Source organism: Pteropus medius, unplaced genomic scaffold, assembly GCF_902729225.1.
Source record: "Pteropus medius unplaced genomic scaffold, Ma_sr-lr_union100, whole genome shotgun sequence".
NCBI lineage: Eukaryota > Metazoa > Chordata > Mammalia > Chiroptera > Pteropodidae > Pteropus > Pteropus medius.
Genome location: NW_024345600.1, coordinates 2,081,111 through 2,100,193, shown reverse-complemented (window position 1 = coordinate 2,100,193; position 19,083 = coordinate 2,081,111). Strand labels below are relative to the sequence as shown.

Genomic DNA, 19,083 nt, shown 5'->3' with positions numbered 1-19,083 from the left:
TTGGACAGCCTCAGGTACATAGTAAGTGCCATCCAAGTATAACCATGGAGAATGCATTCTAATGAGGGGAGGTACCTGCTGTGTTTGAGGAACAGCAAGTACACTAGCGGCACTTAAGCACAAGGAACCAAGGGGAGAATGACAGATGAGGTCAGAGATAACAAGGGCCCTGTAGGACATTTGCTCAATGGAATGGGAATCACAAAATGAATCATTCTGACTGCTGAGCTGAGGAGAGACTATCGAGAGAGATGAGGGTCAAATAGGGAGACCTGTTGGAAGACTGCAGCTATTGGGAGGCAAGAAATAATGAGGTCTTGATATAGTGGTAGAAATGGTGAGAGGTAGACAGATTCTAGATATATTTGGAAAGTAGACTTACAGAACTGGCTGATAGTTTGAATGTGGGGTGTGAGACAAAGAGCCCAGGAAAGAAAGGATGGAGTAGCCATCAATAGAGACAGAGAAGGCTATGGAGGAAGAGGTGGTTGGGAAGATCAAAGCTTCAGTTTGGAACATGTTAAATTTGAGATATCTATTAGACATCTAGGGAGCATGGGCATAAAATATACTGTTCTTCCAAGTGAACACCATGCTGGTTGATTTATTGAATTCTTGCATTCCTCTAACATTATGCAATTATATGTGGCCACTGTGTCAGGTCCTTTGATCGGTATCATCACAGGGGCAGCATGAAGGCACTGTGGAAGGACCCTTGGGGCAGGCAGGTTTGAATCCTGACTCTGACTTTTATCAGCTCTCTCTTTTAGGCCTGTCCAATTAAACTCAGTGCACCTTAGATTCTTCTACAAAGTATGGATAATAATAATTATACCTTTCTTACAGGCTTGTTGCAATTTTCTAACAGATAATATATGCCAAGTGCCTACCCACAGTAGGCTGATAGGGAGATGATTACTTGTACTTTCTTCAAAGTAGACATCCATATCTGTCCTCTTTCTAGTCCACTGTCTTATGAATAACTACCAGCATTTGAAAAGAATAAGAAAGATAACTGACAACTAGCTTTCATAAGAAACCCTGAATTAAAGTTCTTGAAACTGAGTAATTTAGAGGAATCTACCAGCAATGTCAGTGCAAATTTGGAAAACTTGACCCACCTTAATGCAGATTCTTAACATTCCAAGCTTTGTGGAAGTGGGGAAAGAGGAATAGGGTTTTATAATGCCCAAAACTAAAGTCCTAGACCAACTCTAAATAGAATTAACAATTACAATATCTACTAGATATTATTTGGAGCGGTTTGTGTTTGATTTTCTCAACAACTTTATATACTCAATAAAAATGGATTTATTTCCAGAGTTTCTCAATACCAAATAAAGAGCTTTGTTTTTCTCCCATAGGCAAATGAGGATTTAGACTGATTGTCTCAGACCCAATGCCTTTCAATTTTTTCCCCACCTCCTTCCCACCCACTTGGACAAATACTAGGAGAAAGGGCTGTGAACTGTGTCCTTGGATGGTGTGTAGAGACCAGAGTAGCAATTTTTTGTTTACCCCGGAGCCAGGAACCGCTATGTCCCTGGCCTGCCAGTGACTGCCTTTTTAAATTAGGTCAGAAGCAGAGCACAGCGATGAGGAAATTACCTTTAGTTTGACCTTTAAGGCCTCACTGGCGTCAAGCTACCTGTTTTGTGTGGACTTTTCTGTTGACATTTCTGACTGCCCTTTTGCAAACTGAAAAAAATAACTGGAGGTCAAGTTGAAGGAAGAGTAGGGGAAAAGGAGTCAGCCAATGTGAGTCATATGATGTGAAGAGTAAGCGCTATAGGGATGTTGGTTATTACTAAGGAAAAATGTGTTATCCTCCCTCCTCCAAAATTATTTAACAGTGACCAGGGAGAACAGAAGTTCACTCTCATCCTTCTTGCTTCTACAAACCTCTTGTTTGCAAGGGCTTTTCAGGCGATATTGTTTATCTGGACTGTCATCAAATGTACTCAGTTCACCCACAGATCCCCATTTCAAAAAAAGGACAATTATTTTTAAACTTCCTGAGAACCTGTAAGCTTTAAGGACATGGTACATTCTGTAAGGTCTGGAGGAGACCTAGTACTAGTAGCTGAAATCTAATCTTTAACTTAGTTAACCAAGTTAAAAAGCAGGAATAAACCAACAGTTGTAATAATAATAATAATAGCTATGACTTATTTAGAACTAAGCACTGAGCTAAGTGTTCTACATTTCATCTTATTTAAAGCTCAAATAAGTCCATAAAGTAGAAATAACTGAGGCTCAGGGAAATTAATTTCCTAAGTCAAATAGCTCATAAGTAACAGAAATGGGATTAAGGCAAGTTTATTGAACCCCGAAGCCTTCTATTTGCCTATAATTTCACACTATCCTTTGTAATTGCATAAATCTGCAAATATACTTATAACTTTGCAAAATGTAACAAATTCAAGACTTTAGCAGAAATTTCAAAATATAAACTTTTAATATTTCTCTAGTGACTTCGTGTTTCTATTTTCCACTATTTCCACATCTCTCTATACTATTTCTCTCTATATATTATACCTTTCTTTTTAAAACCATGTATAGACACAGACACATCTGTTTGTGATTGTGTGTCTGAGCTGTGAATAATCGATGATTTTTTTTTCCTTTTGAATCTCTTTTACTTACATTGTTTATTGAATTCTTTTCCAATTTTTCTTTCCTCTCTCTTTCCTACCTGGCTGGTCTCTCTCTTTTATGGCCACAATGTGAAGCCAAAGAATATTCTTATTTACCGTGTTTATCTACAGGAGTTTTTGCTGTCTGTTGTTTTTAAATGGCTTTTAAATGGCACCAAATTGACTTACTTTTATATTTTACCGTTTTACAGGCCTCGGCCTGCTTTTACGGTATGTTATTCGTAGCCATAAAGTGTCTTCCTTTTGATTGCAGTCTGTGCTGGGCAGGGAAAGTGCCCTTCCTCCCTCTCTATGTTCCACAGGACCAACACAACGCTTTTGCTAAAAGTATATAAACAAAATAAAAACAATTAAGAAACTCCAAACAAAACCCGGGGCCTGCCGGTGTTTTCACAGCAAATGTTAGGCGGGAGGAGATGTAGGTGAGAATTACAGACCATCTTCTTTATTAAACAAACTTGATTCTGTCTCCAACCTTGGATGCAAATTGAGGGGAGGCCTCACCACATAGAGTTAAGGGCGTGGAGGACCCGGAGCTCAAACCAGTTTTACCTCGAGTTTGGATCCTGGAGGGGTTTCATCCAATCCTTTAGGAAAGGCGTTAGGGGAAGATGGGCGGAGGCGCCAATCGATTCTCTAGTCTCGGCTCTATCCTCCCCCGCCACGGTCGCCCGTCATCTCGGGGATCGTCTGGTAGAGCATCTCAGAGCGGAGCTGGCCAACCGAAAAGTGCCCGGCACCCGCCACCGTACGCGGAGGCCGCGCGGACCCGATAGCGACTCCGCCACCGCATCCCCCTCCTCTCTACCTCCAGGTTCCTTCTGCAGGCGGCCCTCCGCGTCCACACTGCCGCCCAGCCCCCAGGACAGAGGTTTTCCTCACGCTGTCCGCTCCCGGGGCTCTGTCCCGGATTCCCGCACTCTGCCCTCTCCAGGTGCCCTCGCCCCGGGTGACCTCCTTCCGCAGCCCACCTTTATCTCTCCCGGTGGCCGAGCTGCAGTTTCCTTATCTGTAAAGTAAGGACAATAAGCTCTACCACATTTACCCAACATGTGACAAGGAGACCTAAAAAGAGGGGATTCATTATAACATCGATTACTAATCGACATTCTCGTCCTTGGTACTGTTATTGTCATTGCCGTGGTCGCGGGGAGGCGCGCAGTCCTCCCAGGTTTGGAAGGGTAGCGGCTGCGGGCGCCCGCCCCTGCTCCACCCTCCCCGCCCCGGGGCGGCGCCACCGGTGGGCCTGCACCCTCCTCCGCAGTCCCGCCCGCGGCCCCAGCCGGGTGACCATCTCGTGACTCGCGGCGCGCGGCGACGTGGCGGGCGACCGCCGCCGCCTGCTGGAGGACGCGCGGCGAGGGGTGCTCTTGTGCGCCCGCGGCGGGCGCTTCCTGGCGGTGGGCACGTAAGTGGCAGCGCGCACGGTGGGGCTGCGAGGGACCAGTCCGCCAAGCCTCGGCTTGGCGCTCTTTCTCTAACTTGTGCGCTGTGGAGGGAAATCGAGTAAAATCTTTCCCGCACCCAGGAAGACATTGGCAGGCCTGCCTTTGAGGCTCCTAATGCTAACGTGTTTGACGGCTTTGGGTTGTCATTCGGTGGAAAAACGCACTCACAGTGCACATGCCACTGGGACGCATCACGATCCCGCTTCTGCTGATTAAATATCATTGGTCCAGCAATCAAAAGGGGTGGGGGATCTCTCCAATGCTTCTTGAGGTACCAGGGGACCATCTGCCTTGAGATGGCCTGAGATCTTTTTTATAAATAGATTTCTGCCCCTACCCACCCCAACACATGCCCTCTATCCTCAAATCTGTTGACAAAGCATCTCTGTGGGTGGAGTTATGATACCCGAATTTTTACAGAGTACCTCTCTCACCCACTAAAGCTTTAGGGCCACAGAAAACGTTTAGATGGCTTGGGGTGATAGGAAATTAAGATTCGGCCACCAGAGAAAGGGGACATTTTCGATTATTTTCATTTAAACTTCTGAGATCCTTGCTAGACGTGAATAAAACAACAGCCCAATTATGGGAGGGTGGGCTTGGAGTGGGAGTGGGTGTTGGATGCGGATTTGAATTGGAGAGCCGCATGGCACAAGATTAATCGGTCTCACCCCTTATCTGAGGCTGCTTAGGGTTGTGTAAACAGCTGGTGACCCAACTTTTAAGGACTCTGTGTGTGTGTGTGTGTGTGTCTGTGTGTGTGTGCAAGCGCGCGTACGCGCGCGCGCTCGTTTAAAACAAAACAAAGGGATTAAAACATTTCCAGTGTTATTATCAAATTTTATTAAAATCAGTTAACGGAATTGAACAGAGGTAGGATTCCAGGGCTAGTCGATGGCCAAACTCTATGGAGTCCTGAGGAGCCTGGCTCCTACTGTCTTGCTCTGCTGTGCACGACCCTCCTTCTCCAGTCACTCTGTCATTCGAGATGGCTGCTCCATCCCTCCTTATGGTGTCTACATTCCAGCCAGTAGGAAATAGGAACACAATCCTATTGGCTTGAACATAGTCACATGGGCACACCTGGCAAAGAGTCACCTCGGAAATGTAGTTTATTCTGGGCGGTCATGTGTCCAGCAAAAAATTTGGGAATCTAGCACTGTGGGAAATGGGAACAATGGTTTCGGGGAACAACTAGCATTCTGATACACATGATTTGACTTTTTGCCCTGCACGTGGCTAGGATCACTTTTCCAAAGACAATTTCCAGAAGAAAATATAATTGTTGATGACACCAAAAGATATCAATGACATTTTAAATCATTAGTAAGATTTCTCACAGTATTACCCTCAAACTTTAGTAACTATTTCTTGATTTTTCTTCAGGGATGGGTTTATAAAAGCGATCAGTCCTGCTGACGTTATCCAAAAACAGTTTTCTGAAGAAAAGTTTGAAGAAAGAATTGACTGCTCTGGGAAATGCATCTTGCCGGATACTAACTTCTTTTCAGTAAAACCCTGAAAGTGGTTCTAGTAACGAGGAAGAATAGTAGCTTGTTTTAAGTGGAGTCTCATAATGATATTAAAACATGATAATATCTACCATTTATTGAATTTCTACTATTAAATGTCTAGCTGCTTTACAAACATGTTTTCATATTGAATCCTTATAACTGCCTGAAAGTAAGTATCATCATAAGCATGTTACAGATTTGAACACTGAAGTTTAGAGGTAAAAAATCTTATCCAAGATCGCTAAACAGGTAAAGGGCAAGCTGGGAATCAAACCCACCCACTCATTCCACTTCTTCCCACTCAAATGATGAGGAGAGACCAGCTGTCTGTGTTTAGGTTCAAAAACTGTTGGAAGAATTTTATGAATCCTTTACATAAGGAAAGCAAACAGTGTAAGCTGAATATACTCTAATACCAGAATATGCTCTAAATTAATATCGAGAGTGAAACAAAGAACTCATCGCTAAGTGGAAAAAAAGAAAAAAAGTCTAGAGATTTCACTGAAGTTCATCTTTAGTGGTTGACAACAGAATCAGTTTCTCTACCATCATATCCTACATTATCTTTGCTTTATGGCTTCATATAATGATCTGACACAAGTTTCACAAATTTTGCATTCTATGCAAATACAGAGGCTAAGATTTATACTTTTAAAGTGTGTGCTATGTATATCTGACAGCTTTACCTTATGGCTCTTGGGAGTTAGAAGATAAAGTCAGGGTGAAACCTTATGAGAAAGAACAGAATATAATCGAAAGCAGTCTGAAGGGACTTCTGATTTTACTCCATTCAGAACCACTAATGAGCCATTCGATCCATTAGGTGTTTCGAATATTCTGGAAACACACTTTACTGAATTGTACCTGGGTAAACAAAAGTTCCAAGTGATTGCTCTATAGTTTCTCTTCAATTAAAATATATTTTTGAAGAAAGATTCATCTTGTTTATTTCATATTTCTCCTTCTCAAGGTTGAGGGAAGGGATTGTATGATTCTGTTTTCACACCCAGATTATTCCTTGGTGGTATAGTCCTTGTATAAATATATATATATATATATATTTTTTAAGGAATATTTTCATCCCATCGAGTCACCCTCCTCCTTTAGAACCTTCTAGACCAACTATGCAGAGGCCTTTTGTTTCTTCTCTGTCGAGAGAACCATAGAGACAAATTCTTCCTTCTTCATGTCCTGCAGGATGGCTGGCTACCACCACGCTTTTATAAGAGTGGATGGTATAGTCTGCCAGCCATCTAAAAGCTTTCTGGTTCTTAACTTTAAAAATGATTTGATTTATTGATTACAGGTTTGGTGGATGGACACACACATCCAGTATGGGCCGGTGAAAGACTGCACAAGTTTGCAATGAAGGTAACTGCAATGAATGATGGCAACTCAAAATGAAGCACAGACAGGTCTTTTTCTAAAGAGTTTGTAGGCTGTCAGGTTTTGCAACATATGCCTACATGTCTTTTTAACATGTTTTAACTGGCATGGACTAGAAAATAAATCAGAGCAAAACTAATTTATAACTACCCCCAATCTTTATACTATGCACAGGGCTGGCAATCATTTTAGGTATAATAGTTTTCTAAATTCTTTTTAGCTGTAGAATCGTCCTTTTAACAGAACTGAGTTGCCTTGCTCACTAATTTCTCCTCTCTTCCCCTTCTCCCCATTCCATCCCACTACCCCTGGTAGCCTTGGAAAGTGCCCCAGGAAACTGTTTGAAAAATCACCACTTGGGGATCAAACTTGGAAAAATATATTACAAATTACAAAAATAAATGTCTTACATTGTTCTCTTTTCTTTTTTCCAGAAAAATAAGACTTATTAAGAAACATAAAAATGTAGTCTGTGTAAGTCATTAACTAGTCATAGTAAACCTTCAAGTTCCTGGTGGGAGCCATTTTCATATTGTTTGTTTTTAGTAGCCTTTATTTTTCAGAGCAGTTTTAAGTTCACAACAAAACCGAGAGAAGCCACAGGGATTTTCCATGTACCACTGTCCCCGCTCACAGCCTCCCCCATTTTCAACATCTCCCACCAAAGTGGCACATTTGTTATAATGGATGAACCTACACTGATACATCATTACATTGCCGTTCAGTCTTCGTGTTGTATATTCTATGGGTTTGGACAAGTGTATAAAGACACATACCCACCATTGTAGTATCGTGGAAATATCATTGCCCTAAAAATCCTCTGTGCTCTGCCTATTCATCCCCCTCTTTCCCCAACCCCTGGCAACGACTGGTCTTTTTACCATCTCTATAATTTTGCGTTTTCCAGAATGTCATATCGTTGGAATCATACAGTATGTAGCTTTTTCAGGTTGGCTTTTTTTACTTAGTCATATGCACTTGAGTTTCCTTGATATCTTTCCTTCAGATTGTTTCTAAAAAAGCTTATATCCTAACAGCTAAATTGGGTTATTTCAGAAAAAGAAAAAAATTTCTTCAGATATTGTGTATCTTCTTTAACAAATTAGAACTTTTTTAAAGACTTCATTAAATCACAGAATTTCAGAGCCAAAAAACAACTTAGAGATCTGCAGTACGGTTCTCTCATTATGCAGATGCAGGAAGTGAGGTCCACAGAGGGAAGGGTGTTGAGGGAGTTCACCAGCTCACCATGGCAACACCCGAACTCTGGCGCTCTGGCGCTTGCCTGGGAGACCCCTAGGAGGGCAGACTGTGTTTTCACCGAGTACCAAGAGCCCAGTAGGATCCCAGAAAAAGCCTCTTTATTTGCATGAGTGACCAAGGTCAGGCCCCAAACTCTCTGGCCGAATACTTAGAAGATGAAATCCCCTTGAGTCTCTTTAGTGCAGATTTGGATAACTGCAGTGGATTCTGGAATTGCCTAACCTTTGTTTTCTCCGAAGCGCTGAGTGAGAGGCAGAGACCTAACTGATACACACGGGGTCACTGGGTTGTTAAAATACTGAAATCTTTCTGTACCGGTTGGTATATTGCTGCTGCCCTGAGACCCAAAGTTCCCACCACATCTCCCATTTCTTCTACCCAGTTTCTTCCTAGGACCGCCCCTTCCTCCGCCCTTTCACCCAAGTCTCCACAACAGGGCAGAAGGAGCGGCTCCGGGACTACAGGCCTCAGCATCCTTTCTGACTGGCTGGTGCCCTGGCATATGGATTGTGAATCATTTGGTGTATCATCCCTGCAGGTAAATTCTGTAGACCTACCTGCAGTCTCCCCGCATTTGCCAGGGCCTAAGGGTGAGCGACGTGTTCAGTTGGCAGGGGCCACGTACATGGAAATTCACCAGGCTGGAGGAGAGATTAACTTCACCGTGGAGCGCAAGCGCCAAGCCTCGGAGGAAATGCTGTTCAGCATCTTCCAGCAGCGGCTGCAGTGCATGATGAGGGCGGGGACCACTCTGGTGGGGTGCAAGAGCGGTTATGCCCTCGACCTGGAGACTGAGCTCAAGATGCTGCGGGTCATTGAGCGCGTCCGGCGGGAGCTGGACATCGGCATCTTAGCAGCTTACTGCGGGGCTCACTCAGTGCCAAAGTTACCTCAGCAGGGGGGACCAGGATTTAACTCGTCATTGAGAACGAAGAAGACGCCGTGTGCGCCTAAGAGGGGGCTGCGTTCTCCAGGGGCTGGAGGTGCCTCAGCACTGCAGCTTTTGCAGAAAAACCAATAGAAGCCTTTGGGGAAGTGTTCTGATTCTAATGGTCAGTCATCTCACCCACATGGCTTTAGGAAGGCGATTCCCACCACAGCCATCAGTCTGTTAGTCCATTAACCATTAACAATGAAGGAAGAAGAGATGTTCTTCTTCCTTTGAAGAAAGAAGAAACTCTTTTGGTCAACAGAAATGTCCCTTTGTAGGTCCTTTAAAATGACTGATATTAATCTAAATAGTTTCCCATGAAGCATTTAAGCACTTCAGAGATTAAGAGTAACACCCTGGACGAGATGATCAAATCTTGAAGTCTGGAGGACTCAGAACAGATTTTTATTTTTGTTCATGTTTGCTTTCCTAACCACAAACATTTTTGTTTTATTGTTGCAAATGTGTGTGTGTTTTTAAGCATTCTCCTTTATCTACAAAGTTTCTCTTGCATGGTTTTATTGTAGAGTTCTGTTCCCTTTTGCACCTGCATCTTATCTGTCCTGGAATTTCTAGACCGGAAGGCCCGCAGTTCCAGAACTAAAACGTCCACGAGAAATCCAGGACTTGGAAACTTCAAAGGGCTTCTCCAAAGTCTTAGTGCAATTTTAAGCTTTGGTACTTTAGATACATAAATGCTACAAGCATACAAAAATTCTTTGAACATAATTTATATACATATATTAAATATACTTAGTTTTGTGAACTTCGAAAAATAAAATTTTAATGGTTATTTTGTGTTTACTATCTTCAGAGGAACTAAAAAATTATCACTAAAATTTATTAAAAATTCACAAAACTAATTAAGTAGAAAGAAACATTAATATTTCCAATGATGTTATTGAATATTTTAAACATTTATACTTCTGAACAAATTAAATCTTAAAGCTGCACTAAGACTTTTGGGACAACCTGTCTATAGAAAGCAGATTTTTTTTTCAGGAATGTAAGGTATATGATTGTCTACTCCCCAGCCCCTTAGGAAAAATGTTGCATGGTAGAAAAGTCTCAGGCTTTGGAGCAATACCTGGGTTTGAATCCAGCTTAGCTACTTTCAGCTCGGTGATTCTAAGGGTATCACTTAACTTTTTGAACATGAATTATTCATCTGTAAAACAGCTAAATAACATCTTGTTCTATATAGTTGTCTTGAGAATTAAAAACAACATATGTAAGTGCCTGTGTCTTCCTAGCTCACCTCTATCTACCCACCCAAATGGTTTCTGCTGAATGAGAGGATTCTATGTACTAAATACAAGGCTGAAGTTTTACAGAAATTTTCTCTATCTGTCAATAAGCCTCTGAGGTCTGCATCTAGATCCCCAGTGAAAAAGCCTGAGGCTCAGAGTATGCCAAATGACATCTAAATAATGTGTCCAAAGAGTTGTGTAGCCAGCAAGTGGTAGAGCTCTGTGTACATCTGACTTCCAAAGCCCAGCCTTTCTAACCTATTACTACTCCAGAATCTTAGTGAGAATTTTGGGGTCTTCTGCTATCTTCTTCTCCCATGTCCCCAACTGGTGAGATTGGAAGCCTTAAGCAGATGCTTCTAGAAACAGGGTGAAGGAAGAAAAAGGCAGGTTAATAGCTGGGTCCCAGGTAAGGAGTCCATAGTTGGGTTGTCAGGGATGCATCCAAGATGCCCTCTAGGTGTCCTTGACACATAGATTCATTTTGGTTAGCCAGAGGGCCTTGCTGGTGTTCCCTAAGGCAATACCAGCGTGCCAGAATGGATGAGCCATTTGAGTCTCTGTGTGCAGGGTCAAGGCATACAGAAGGCATGTCAATACCTCTGCTATGGAGGCATGTTCCAATTGTTGAGTCCTGAGTTATAGCTTCGATTCTTTCTCTGTCTTTCTGAGGCCTGAGGTCATTTACCTACTGTTTCTCAGGTTCTCCAAGTGCCAAAAACCCCCTTCGCCATTAAAAAATATATATTTGCCCATGGTAATCTCATTTTCTTCTCTCAGAGGAAAAACTGCTACTGAAGCTGTTGATGACATCATCAATAGCCACCTGCCAAAGCTGAAGGCACTTGGCAGAAATGGGCAAATTCACAATAGAGAGGTGTTCTGTGAGAAGGGTGTCTTTGATCTTGATTCCACCAGAAGGATTCTTCAGGGTGGAAAAGATATAGGGTTACAGATTAACCATATTAGCAGAGTCTCTTAACGTCGCATGCAGCTTCTAGGGTCTTTCTGTGGCATCATCCAGATGAATTTTAGTGGAACATACCATTAAAAACCACAACACAATTTTCAGACCTAATGTGTATCTTGTCCAGATTCATTTATTCAGGCTTTCAAGAAATATTTGAGTGTCTACTGTGTGCCAGGCACTGTTCTGGGCACTGAAAATCCATCGATGAATAAGACAGACAAAATGCTGTAGAAGTGAATCTAGATGTCTCTCCTCTAAGCCCTGGAGCTAAATAAACAACTCCCCTTGGTGCATAAATGCAGATGTAAATATCCTATATGTGTCTCAGCCATGACATGTTCTACTTGACCCTTTAATACACTTCCAAATCATGTCCCATGTTTCCTGCCCCAGTAGACGACGCCATTATCTATTGTCAAAATCTCATTTGACTCCTCCCTCCCCTTCACCTATCACATTTCAACCAACCAGCAAGTCCTCTCAATTCTCCTCCTAAATATCCCTAGACCTGCTTCTCTTCACCCCACTGTCTAGTTCCAGCCACCGTCAGCTCTCACTTGGACTTATAATTGTTCTTGCCTCCAACTTTGCCTCCAGTTTAATCTGTTCCTTTAATCCATCCCTTGGTACATGTTATCCTCGTCCTTTGCTTAATACCACTTAAAAGCTTACCATTGCTCATAGAACGAATTCCAAACTCCATACATGCAGGCTCGCCAGGATCCTTGCTTACCTCTCTATCTTCCTCTCTCTTACCTCCCCATTTTTACCTCCCCGACCCTGTCTACCGTGAACCAGCCACAATAAACTACTTCCAGTACACCGACTACCTCATGCCTCTGCACGTGCTGTTTCTCTAATCTGAACACTCCCCCTTGTCTGGCCGACTCTAATTCCCTTCCCTGTTTCCTCTTAGCTACATGTTGGTCTTTCCCAAACCTCTCTAAGAGTGGGTTATAGCTCCTCGCTGTACTTATCCCACTGTATTAAAATTACCTCTATGATTCTTCCTGGACTATAAACTGCATCTTATACAGATCTATCCCTAGAGGTTAGCATCACACCTTTGGGAGGTAAATATTTGTTGAATGTTTGCTAAATGAATGTGAACTGAGTGGTCAACCAGATACTTTTGGTCATAGAGAGCGACTGGTGAATTAAATCAATAGAAGTCATTATCCAGAATGAGCAAATCAAGTTCGGAAAAATGAGGGTGATTCCAAGGTCAGAAAGTAACTCCCTTGGGGGAGCATAGTCTGTCCATAGGCTCCCAGTGTAAGAACCCCAGTGTAAGAACACTCTTAGATTTGAGCCAGCTGCTGTCGAGAGGCCAGCTCTTCCTTGCCCTGGCGGGGGGCACTGCAGCCTCCCTGGGCCATGGTGTAGTGCCAAATATTGTTTATTCTCCTTTCCCTAGAATATGTTTCCTTAACATATCGGCTTTTAGCTCGGGGCGCCCTGTGTGTGTGTACATGTGTGTGTGCACACGTGATGATTTATCAAGCCGAGAAGAAATCCACTTTAACGCATGGTTCCATGATCATCATCATAGCATGGCCTCCCCATGGTTTTCTTCTATCAACCTAGCCTAAACTTTTCATCTGGAGAGAAATCAAGCTTGACAGTATACTCAAATTATACAGATGGTTCCACATTTTAAAAGTTGGTTTCTTAACAAACTTTGGCATTCCAAGGTGCCTTTTTTATTCCGATTTTATGATGCTATAATAAATTTTATTACCAATATTATTCAATGTTTTATTCTGGTTGATAAGAGTCATAAAATGGTTTTTTGTTTGTTTGTTTGTTTGTTTTTTTAGCAAGTGTCTAAAGAGTACCAGGAAGCATTTGTGTTTAAGAATAGTTTTTGAAGCAGCATAATACCTAATTTTCAAGTGAGTTTCTATTACAAACCCTTTATCTATTTTGGGGCTTGTGTTTATGAGAGGTAGCGGCAAGAAATCTTAATAATAGAGCGATGTTTATTTTTGCAGGAAAAATAATTTTATTGTGCTGTACTGATGTGTTGTTGCCGTTTGTCAAACTTCTCTCTCTGCTCTGCTTAGCTTGGGGCTGAATGGGGAGGCCAGGCAATCAGTCACCTGGAAGACGTGAGCGATGAAGGCATTGCTGCCATGGTAACGGCCAGATGCTCAGCTCTCCTTCTGCCTACCACTGCCTACATGCTGAGGTGAGGTCATTCTCACCTCCACACAAGAGCTGCAAGTACAGTGAAGACACAGACTTCTAAGATGCCCAACTATTATTTCAAGAAAACTTAGCTCATGGAAGATGCCATTTCTGGAATGATGTTTATAAAAGAATTATCCTGAGGAAGGAACTTAGACCCAAACTGACTTTGAATAGTGGGCTTATTGGGGAGGTGGCACTTTCTTCCTCTTTTTTTCCTAGTTTTTGGAATTTCCCAATTAAAAACATCAGTATGCATTACTTTTATAATTAGAAAATAATAAAATAGGCTTTATACTTTAAAAAAACATGTATAAGATGTTACGGATATTTAACAGTATTCGGAATCTGCATGAGCTGTTTTCTAAGAGGATGGGAGTAGGTATTATAATTGTGTTCCAGAATCCTCAAAAGTCCTGGGGGTGGGAAGAGAGAGGAAACGAGATATATTTTGTAAATTCTCCCCAGGAATTTTGCTGTATGCCCTCTATGGATCAAATACAACTAGTCCATCTTTGATAACTGCCATTGCTCTAATTCCACCAAATATGAGACCTGAGGTCTTCTGACTCCATCATACCACTTCCATGACAGCCACTGAGTCCATGGTCAGGGAGGCCAGCATTCAAGAGACAGTTTATTTTCTTAGGACAAAGTGCTTTCCGTGTGGTTGGGATACATGGTCTTCAGGCTTGGTCCTGCAGCTATGGCCTTAGGACAGTGCTAACTAACCTTGGGGTGCTCTTGCACCCCTCAGGGGACATTTGTCAATGTCTGGAAACATCTTTGTCACAACTAAGGGGTGCTACTGACATCTAGAGGATAGAAGGCAGGGATGCTGCTAAAATAACCTACGGTAAAGAATTATCCAGCTCAAGAAATGAAATGTGCTAAGGAAGGCTGAGAAACCCTGCTTTAGGGATTGAAAAGCCAAGGCTTGGACTAATTGTTATAAGGGAGAAGAAAGAAGTGTTTCGGTGCTTTTTTCAAACGCATCATGATTTTATACATAAATTCATACATTTCTATGATTATTACTATTGTCTTAATTTTCAGAGTGGACACAATATAGACGGCAACCAGGAAATATCAATCAACTAATCACTTCACCTTGAGTTTCTGTTTCTTCTTCCAGAAGACAAAGCGGTTAGATATCTTAGGTCTTCTTCCATTCTGAACATCTATTCTGCAAAAGCTCCAATTTCGGAGACTGATGTCTGTTTTTCCTTCCCTTAGACTGAAGCAACCTCGAGCCAGGAAGATGTTAGATGAAGGCGTAATAGTTGCTCTAGGCAGCAATTTCAATCCTAATGCCTATTGTTTTTCAGTGGTCATTATTTTTGATGTGCCTTTCTGAGCAGAGTGTCAAACTTCTACCAAGCATCTAAATAGTTGTAAAATATTTCCATTAAAAATATTTTCCTGTGAAACAAGAAAAAGAGGTATAGCTAGTAGTGTAATTGGATAGTTCTGTGCCATATACATGCCTCCAGGCACAGAGAAAGGAGAAAAGGTCCTATTTGCATAATTTGATGATTCAGCCCTGGGCGTTGTGGTTTTACTCTGACCCGTTTCCCCTCCTGGAGAATAGCACAGGCTCAAAGAAGATTTAGTAAGCGCATGGAGAAAGCTTCATTTTATACAGTACGTGGTCTTGAAATGTAAACGAATAGTAAATACGCATGGGGCAATCCCTCTACTAAAGGTATCTTTTCTAAAGCGTAAGAACCTTAATGCATAAATTAAAAATTTCCCATGCCAATTTAGTCATTTTCACCCATTCTTTTAACCACCATTATTTATTGTGCTGCGTTGAGAAATGACCTAAGTAGCAGTTACCCTTTTGTTATGTTCCTCCAACGCTTTTCTCTTCCCACCTTAGCCAATGGTCACGCATCTGGCCTGTGTAAACATGAGAATGTCCATGCCTGAGGCCTTGGCTGCTGCCACCATCAGTGCAGCTGATGCATTGGGACAGTCTCACACACATGGATCTTTGGAAGTTGGTAAACAGGGAGATCTCATTGTCATCAATTCATCCAGGTGAGTGTTCTCCCAACTGAGCTATTTTATTTTATGCCCATTGTACTATGTAGACTGGGTTTAAAATCCTTTTCCACTAATTATTAGTGTCAGCATCTGTGTAGGCTCAGAAGCTATCCAGTGCCCTCTGTCTTCATTGCTTTATAACTATTAAGTCTCCCTATATAAACTACAGGGTAGGCTAAGTTTTCTGGTCTCTTCATTCATCTTACATCCTTTATAGAGCTCCAGGCTTCTACTCTGTTTACTTGAACTTTGGACTTGTGCCTTCTGGCATGGGTTTTTGTTTTTCTGCCTGGCTTCTGACCTCGTGTTCATACTGGGCCACGCCTGTTTCAATTCCAGTTTGTCATCCTGGTTCTAATTCATTACCTCTCTGACTTCTCATCCCTATTGGATCCCAAATTTCTTACTTTGTTTTTCCCGCTCTGGTTTCTTAATACTCACACTCTGTCCGCTGCCACCTGGGCCTCCACTATTATAGTCTGAGTCTTACTGTTCTACATCTTGGATCCTGTCACAGTCCTTGGACTTCAGTTAAACAGAAGAGAGGGGCTCTATAATTCTATTCTCTGGTCATAAGTCACTCTCTATTGAAAATAATGCTGATGTTACTGTTTGTGCATCATTTAATTGAATCGAATATTTTAAGATCAAATACTTAATATCATTAAACATTATTTGATTTATTATGGACTATTAGTAATATGCCATTTATAAAAAGCCCAATATCAATGACTAGGTGTAAAGAAATTTTTAGAGAATATAGTTTTAAATTTGCATTTAATGACAGTGATAATTTTGACTCATCTGCATTGAAGTAATGTTTGATTTCTTTCTAGAGCCTTCGATTTACCAGTTTGGAGGCCATCACGAATTAATCGAATATGTTATAGCTAAAGGAAAAGTCATCTATAAAAAATTATAGTTCTGAAAAGAAAGGCTCTTCAGTTGTATAAAATAAGTCAATACAGTTATAGTAAAAGTTACAATACCTTAGTAGTTACCAGAATGACGTCACTTCAACCTAAATGTACTTCAGTGTTTTGTTAATCTACTCGTAAAACCCAAGGGATTAATTTTTTTAAATTTAATGGGCACCTGGATGTATAAACAGGTAAACTAATTGTGATGATAATCTCAGAACATTGAATTATTTCACAAAAATTTGTCACAAATATTCTGAAGATTAATATAATGGAGTGTAACAAAAATGCCTCTGTGGGCAAAAGTGACATGCTTCAGATTAAGCTAAACATAGCCTTCTGTAATAAGCAAATAGCTTTTCCTTTCCTCACAGTTTGTCTTTCTAGATGCTCTTCAAATGCATTAGTGTCCCCTAAGGGAGGGTAGTCCTTCCATTTCTGAATTCTTCTCAACCCTAGCTCGAAATAGACTTCACAGCAGAGTTCAAGGCTTGTCATTTTATACTTGGATACAGGGCCTTCCTGTAATGGATGCATTTTGACCAAATCCAATAATGTGATTTTTTAAAAACTGTTTTTAAATTTTTGATTCTTCACGTTACAAATGTATAGCTATTTGCTGTCGCTGTTGTTGTTGTTCTCTCACAGCCCTGGAGGTAAACCAGTGGCCTTGTCCGTTAGAGCTTTTTGAAAATAAACAAGTTACACAATTACTTCTAAAGAGTGGATGATTATTTATATGAATGTTTCTAAAGCCATGTGAGTTCACTTGGAATCTTTTAAAATGCTTTAATCATCTTACAATCACAACTGTATTATCAAACTTGCCCTATTTATTAAGGAATGATTTGGGAAATAAACATTAACTATTGAAATTATCACCCATTTCAGGTTAATAGAGCCTGAATCAATAAATTCAGTATAAATCAAATCAAGATACCCCTTGTTGGAAGGTTAAAGGTAACATTGCACGTCGCTGTCACCACCTACTAGTTTGGGGTCTCTGGAGCTGTCACTCATATTCTTGGTGAAGGAGTCTTGAAGAGTCTTGTGTGGTTGCTGTGGGTGGTGACTTCCTTATGACCAATCATCTAGTCAATGGTGGGAATTTGGGATGCAGGAAATAGATATAAAGGCCAAAAATAAATATTACGTCTGTCCTGGAACCTAAGCCACACAGACATATATCCCTATGCCTATGGAATAGAAGGTGCATCACATTCTATTTTCCTTGAAGGAGACATTCACTCTAAACAGTGTTCATGTCTTTTGTGAAGGAAAGTGGAAGAGGATACCCGCCCGAAATCACCTTAGTCCTCCCAGATCGGTGTCCTGTAAGCCTCCGCTACTCAAGGGAGCTTGCTAGAAATGCAGAACCTCGGGCCCACCCCAGACCTGCTCAATCAGAGTCTGCATCTTAAGAAGCCCCTAGGTGATTCGTATGCCCGTTAAGCACATCTAAGCAGTGCTGAAGTCCAGACCCCAGCTGCATCGTTTCACCCAGTTCCTCAAATACGCCAACTTCTTTTGCTGTTCCGGGCCTTGCACCACTGTTTCCTCTGCCTGGAATGCTTTCTCTCTTCTCTGTGTGTGAAATCAGAGCTAGGCACTCCCCACTTTCACCGTTCTTCCAAACCTCTACGACACTCTGCACAGCACTGTAATTCAACTGTCTTTCCCTTTAGATTGTGAGTTAATAGAGGGCAGGGACCTCTTCCTGTCCCCAGGATCTAGTATGAGGACAGTTCATAGCAGGTGATGAATAAATGAATTAATGAATGGCTTCTCAAAATACACTAAGTTGGCCAACCCAGGGATGCAATTGTTCTGTGGATTGGAAAGAGCATATGAATTCCTTAATAGAATGTCAGTGGATGATGCTTATGGCGGGATAAAGCATAAAAGTAAAACCAAACAAAGAAACAGTTTCAAAGATAGGCGGAGGGCGCAGGTTGCCATTCTCAGCTTTGGAGGTAGGAACGATTGTGACGAGAAGGAAAGGCTCCAAGAAGGAACACCATGAAGTGTTCAGAAGATAGGCGATGGTCCTCTTAGAGCAGAGGGTTTACCGAAGAGCGAGAACTGCAGAGCCCGGTCAGGTCAGCTTTCACATGGCTTTGAGTGTCAGGTTCACTAGTGGGAACTTCATTTTAAGGTCAGGGGAAGCCACTGGATGTTTTCGAACGGTATAGGACAAGCACAGGAGTGTTGCTGTAGAAAGATTAGTCTAGTTTTAGAGTACATAGCAGGCACTCATATATTTGTTGTGTGAGTGAATTCTGGCAAGATACCTTGAACAAGCCCTTTGGTGGGGAGAGTAGGAGATGTCAAGTGTTAGTAGTCCAGGAGGAAAGCTTTCGTGGTGGCACAGTGAGGTGTGAGTGCTACCCTATGCTCCACTTTCGGCTAGATCAATGATTCTTTTCTCAACCTTTTAAAATTATCAGGCTACCCTTCCAGGAGAAAATTAAATTTCTTCCTAAGGAATAAGATTTTGTTGGGTAA

General features: G+C 41.7%; 2 protein-coding genes across 2 annotated transcripts in view; one reads left to right on the top strand and one right to left on the bottom strand.

The window, feature by feature from the left end:
• The window catches only part of CCDC38 (coiled-coil domain containing 38), a 38,139-nt gene extending 34,176 nt beyond the window's left edge, over window positions 1-3,963 (bottom strand). Inside the window, exons 1-2 of the mRNA XM_039874315.1 lie at window positions 3,210-3,963; window positions 2,826-2,978 (exon numbers count right to left, since the gene is read on the bottom strand). The gene's annotated coding sequence lies outside the window, so the exon portion shown is untranslated. The remainder of the gene's footprint in view (window positions 1-2,825; window positions 2,979-3,209) is intronic.
• The window catches only part of AMDHD1 (amidohydrolase domain containing 1), a 19,546-nt gene continuing 3,600 nt past the window's right edge, over window positions 3,138-19,083 (top strand). Inside the window, exons 1-11 of the mRNA XM_039874314.1 lie at window positions 3,138-3,673; window positions 3,958-4,065; window positions 5,486-5,595; window positions 6,923-6,990; window positions 8,876-9,153; window positions 11,230-11,422; window positions 12,336-12,388; window positions 13,296-13,314; window positions 13,486-13,610; window positions 14,846-14,939; window positions 15,492-15,652. Coding sequence (XP_039730248.1) covers window positions 3,138-3,673; window positions 3,958-4,065; window positions 5,486-5,595; window positions 6,923-6,990; window positions 8,876-9,153; window positions 11,230-11,422; window positions 12,336-12,388; window positions 13,296-13,314; window positions 13,486-13,610; window positions 14,846-14,939; window positions 15,492-15,652 — 1,745 coding nt within the window. The remainder of the gene's footprint in view (window positions 3,674-3,957; window positions 4,066-5,485; window positions 5,596-6,922; window positions 6,991-8,875; window positions 9,154-11,229; window positions 11,423-12,335; window positions 12,389-13,295; window positions 13,315-13,485; window positions 13,611-14,845; window positions 14,940-15,491; window positions 15,653-19,083) is intronic.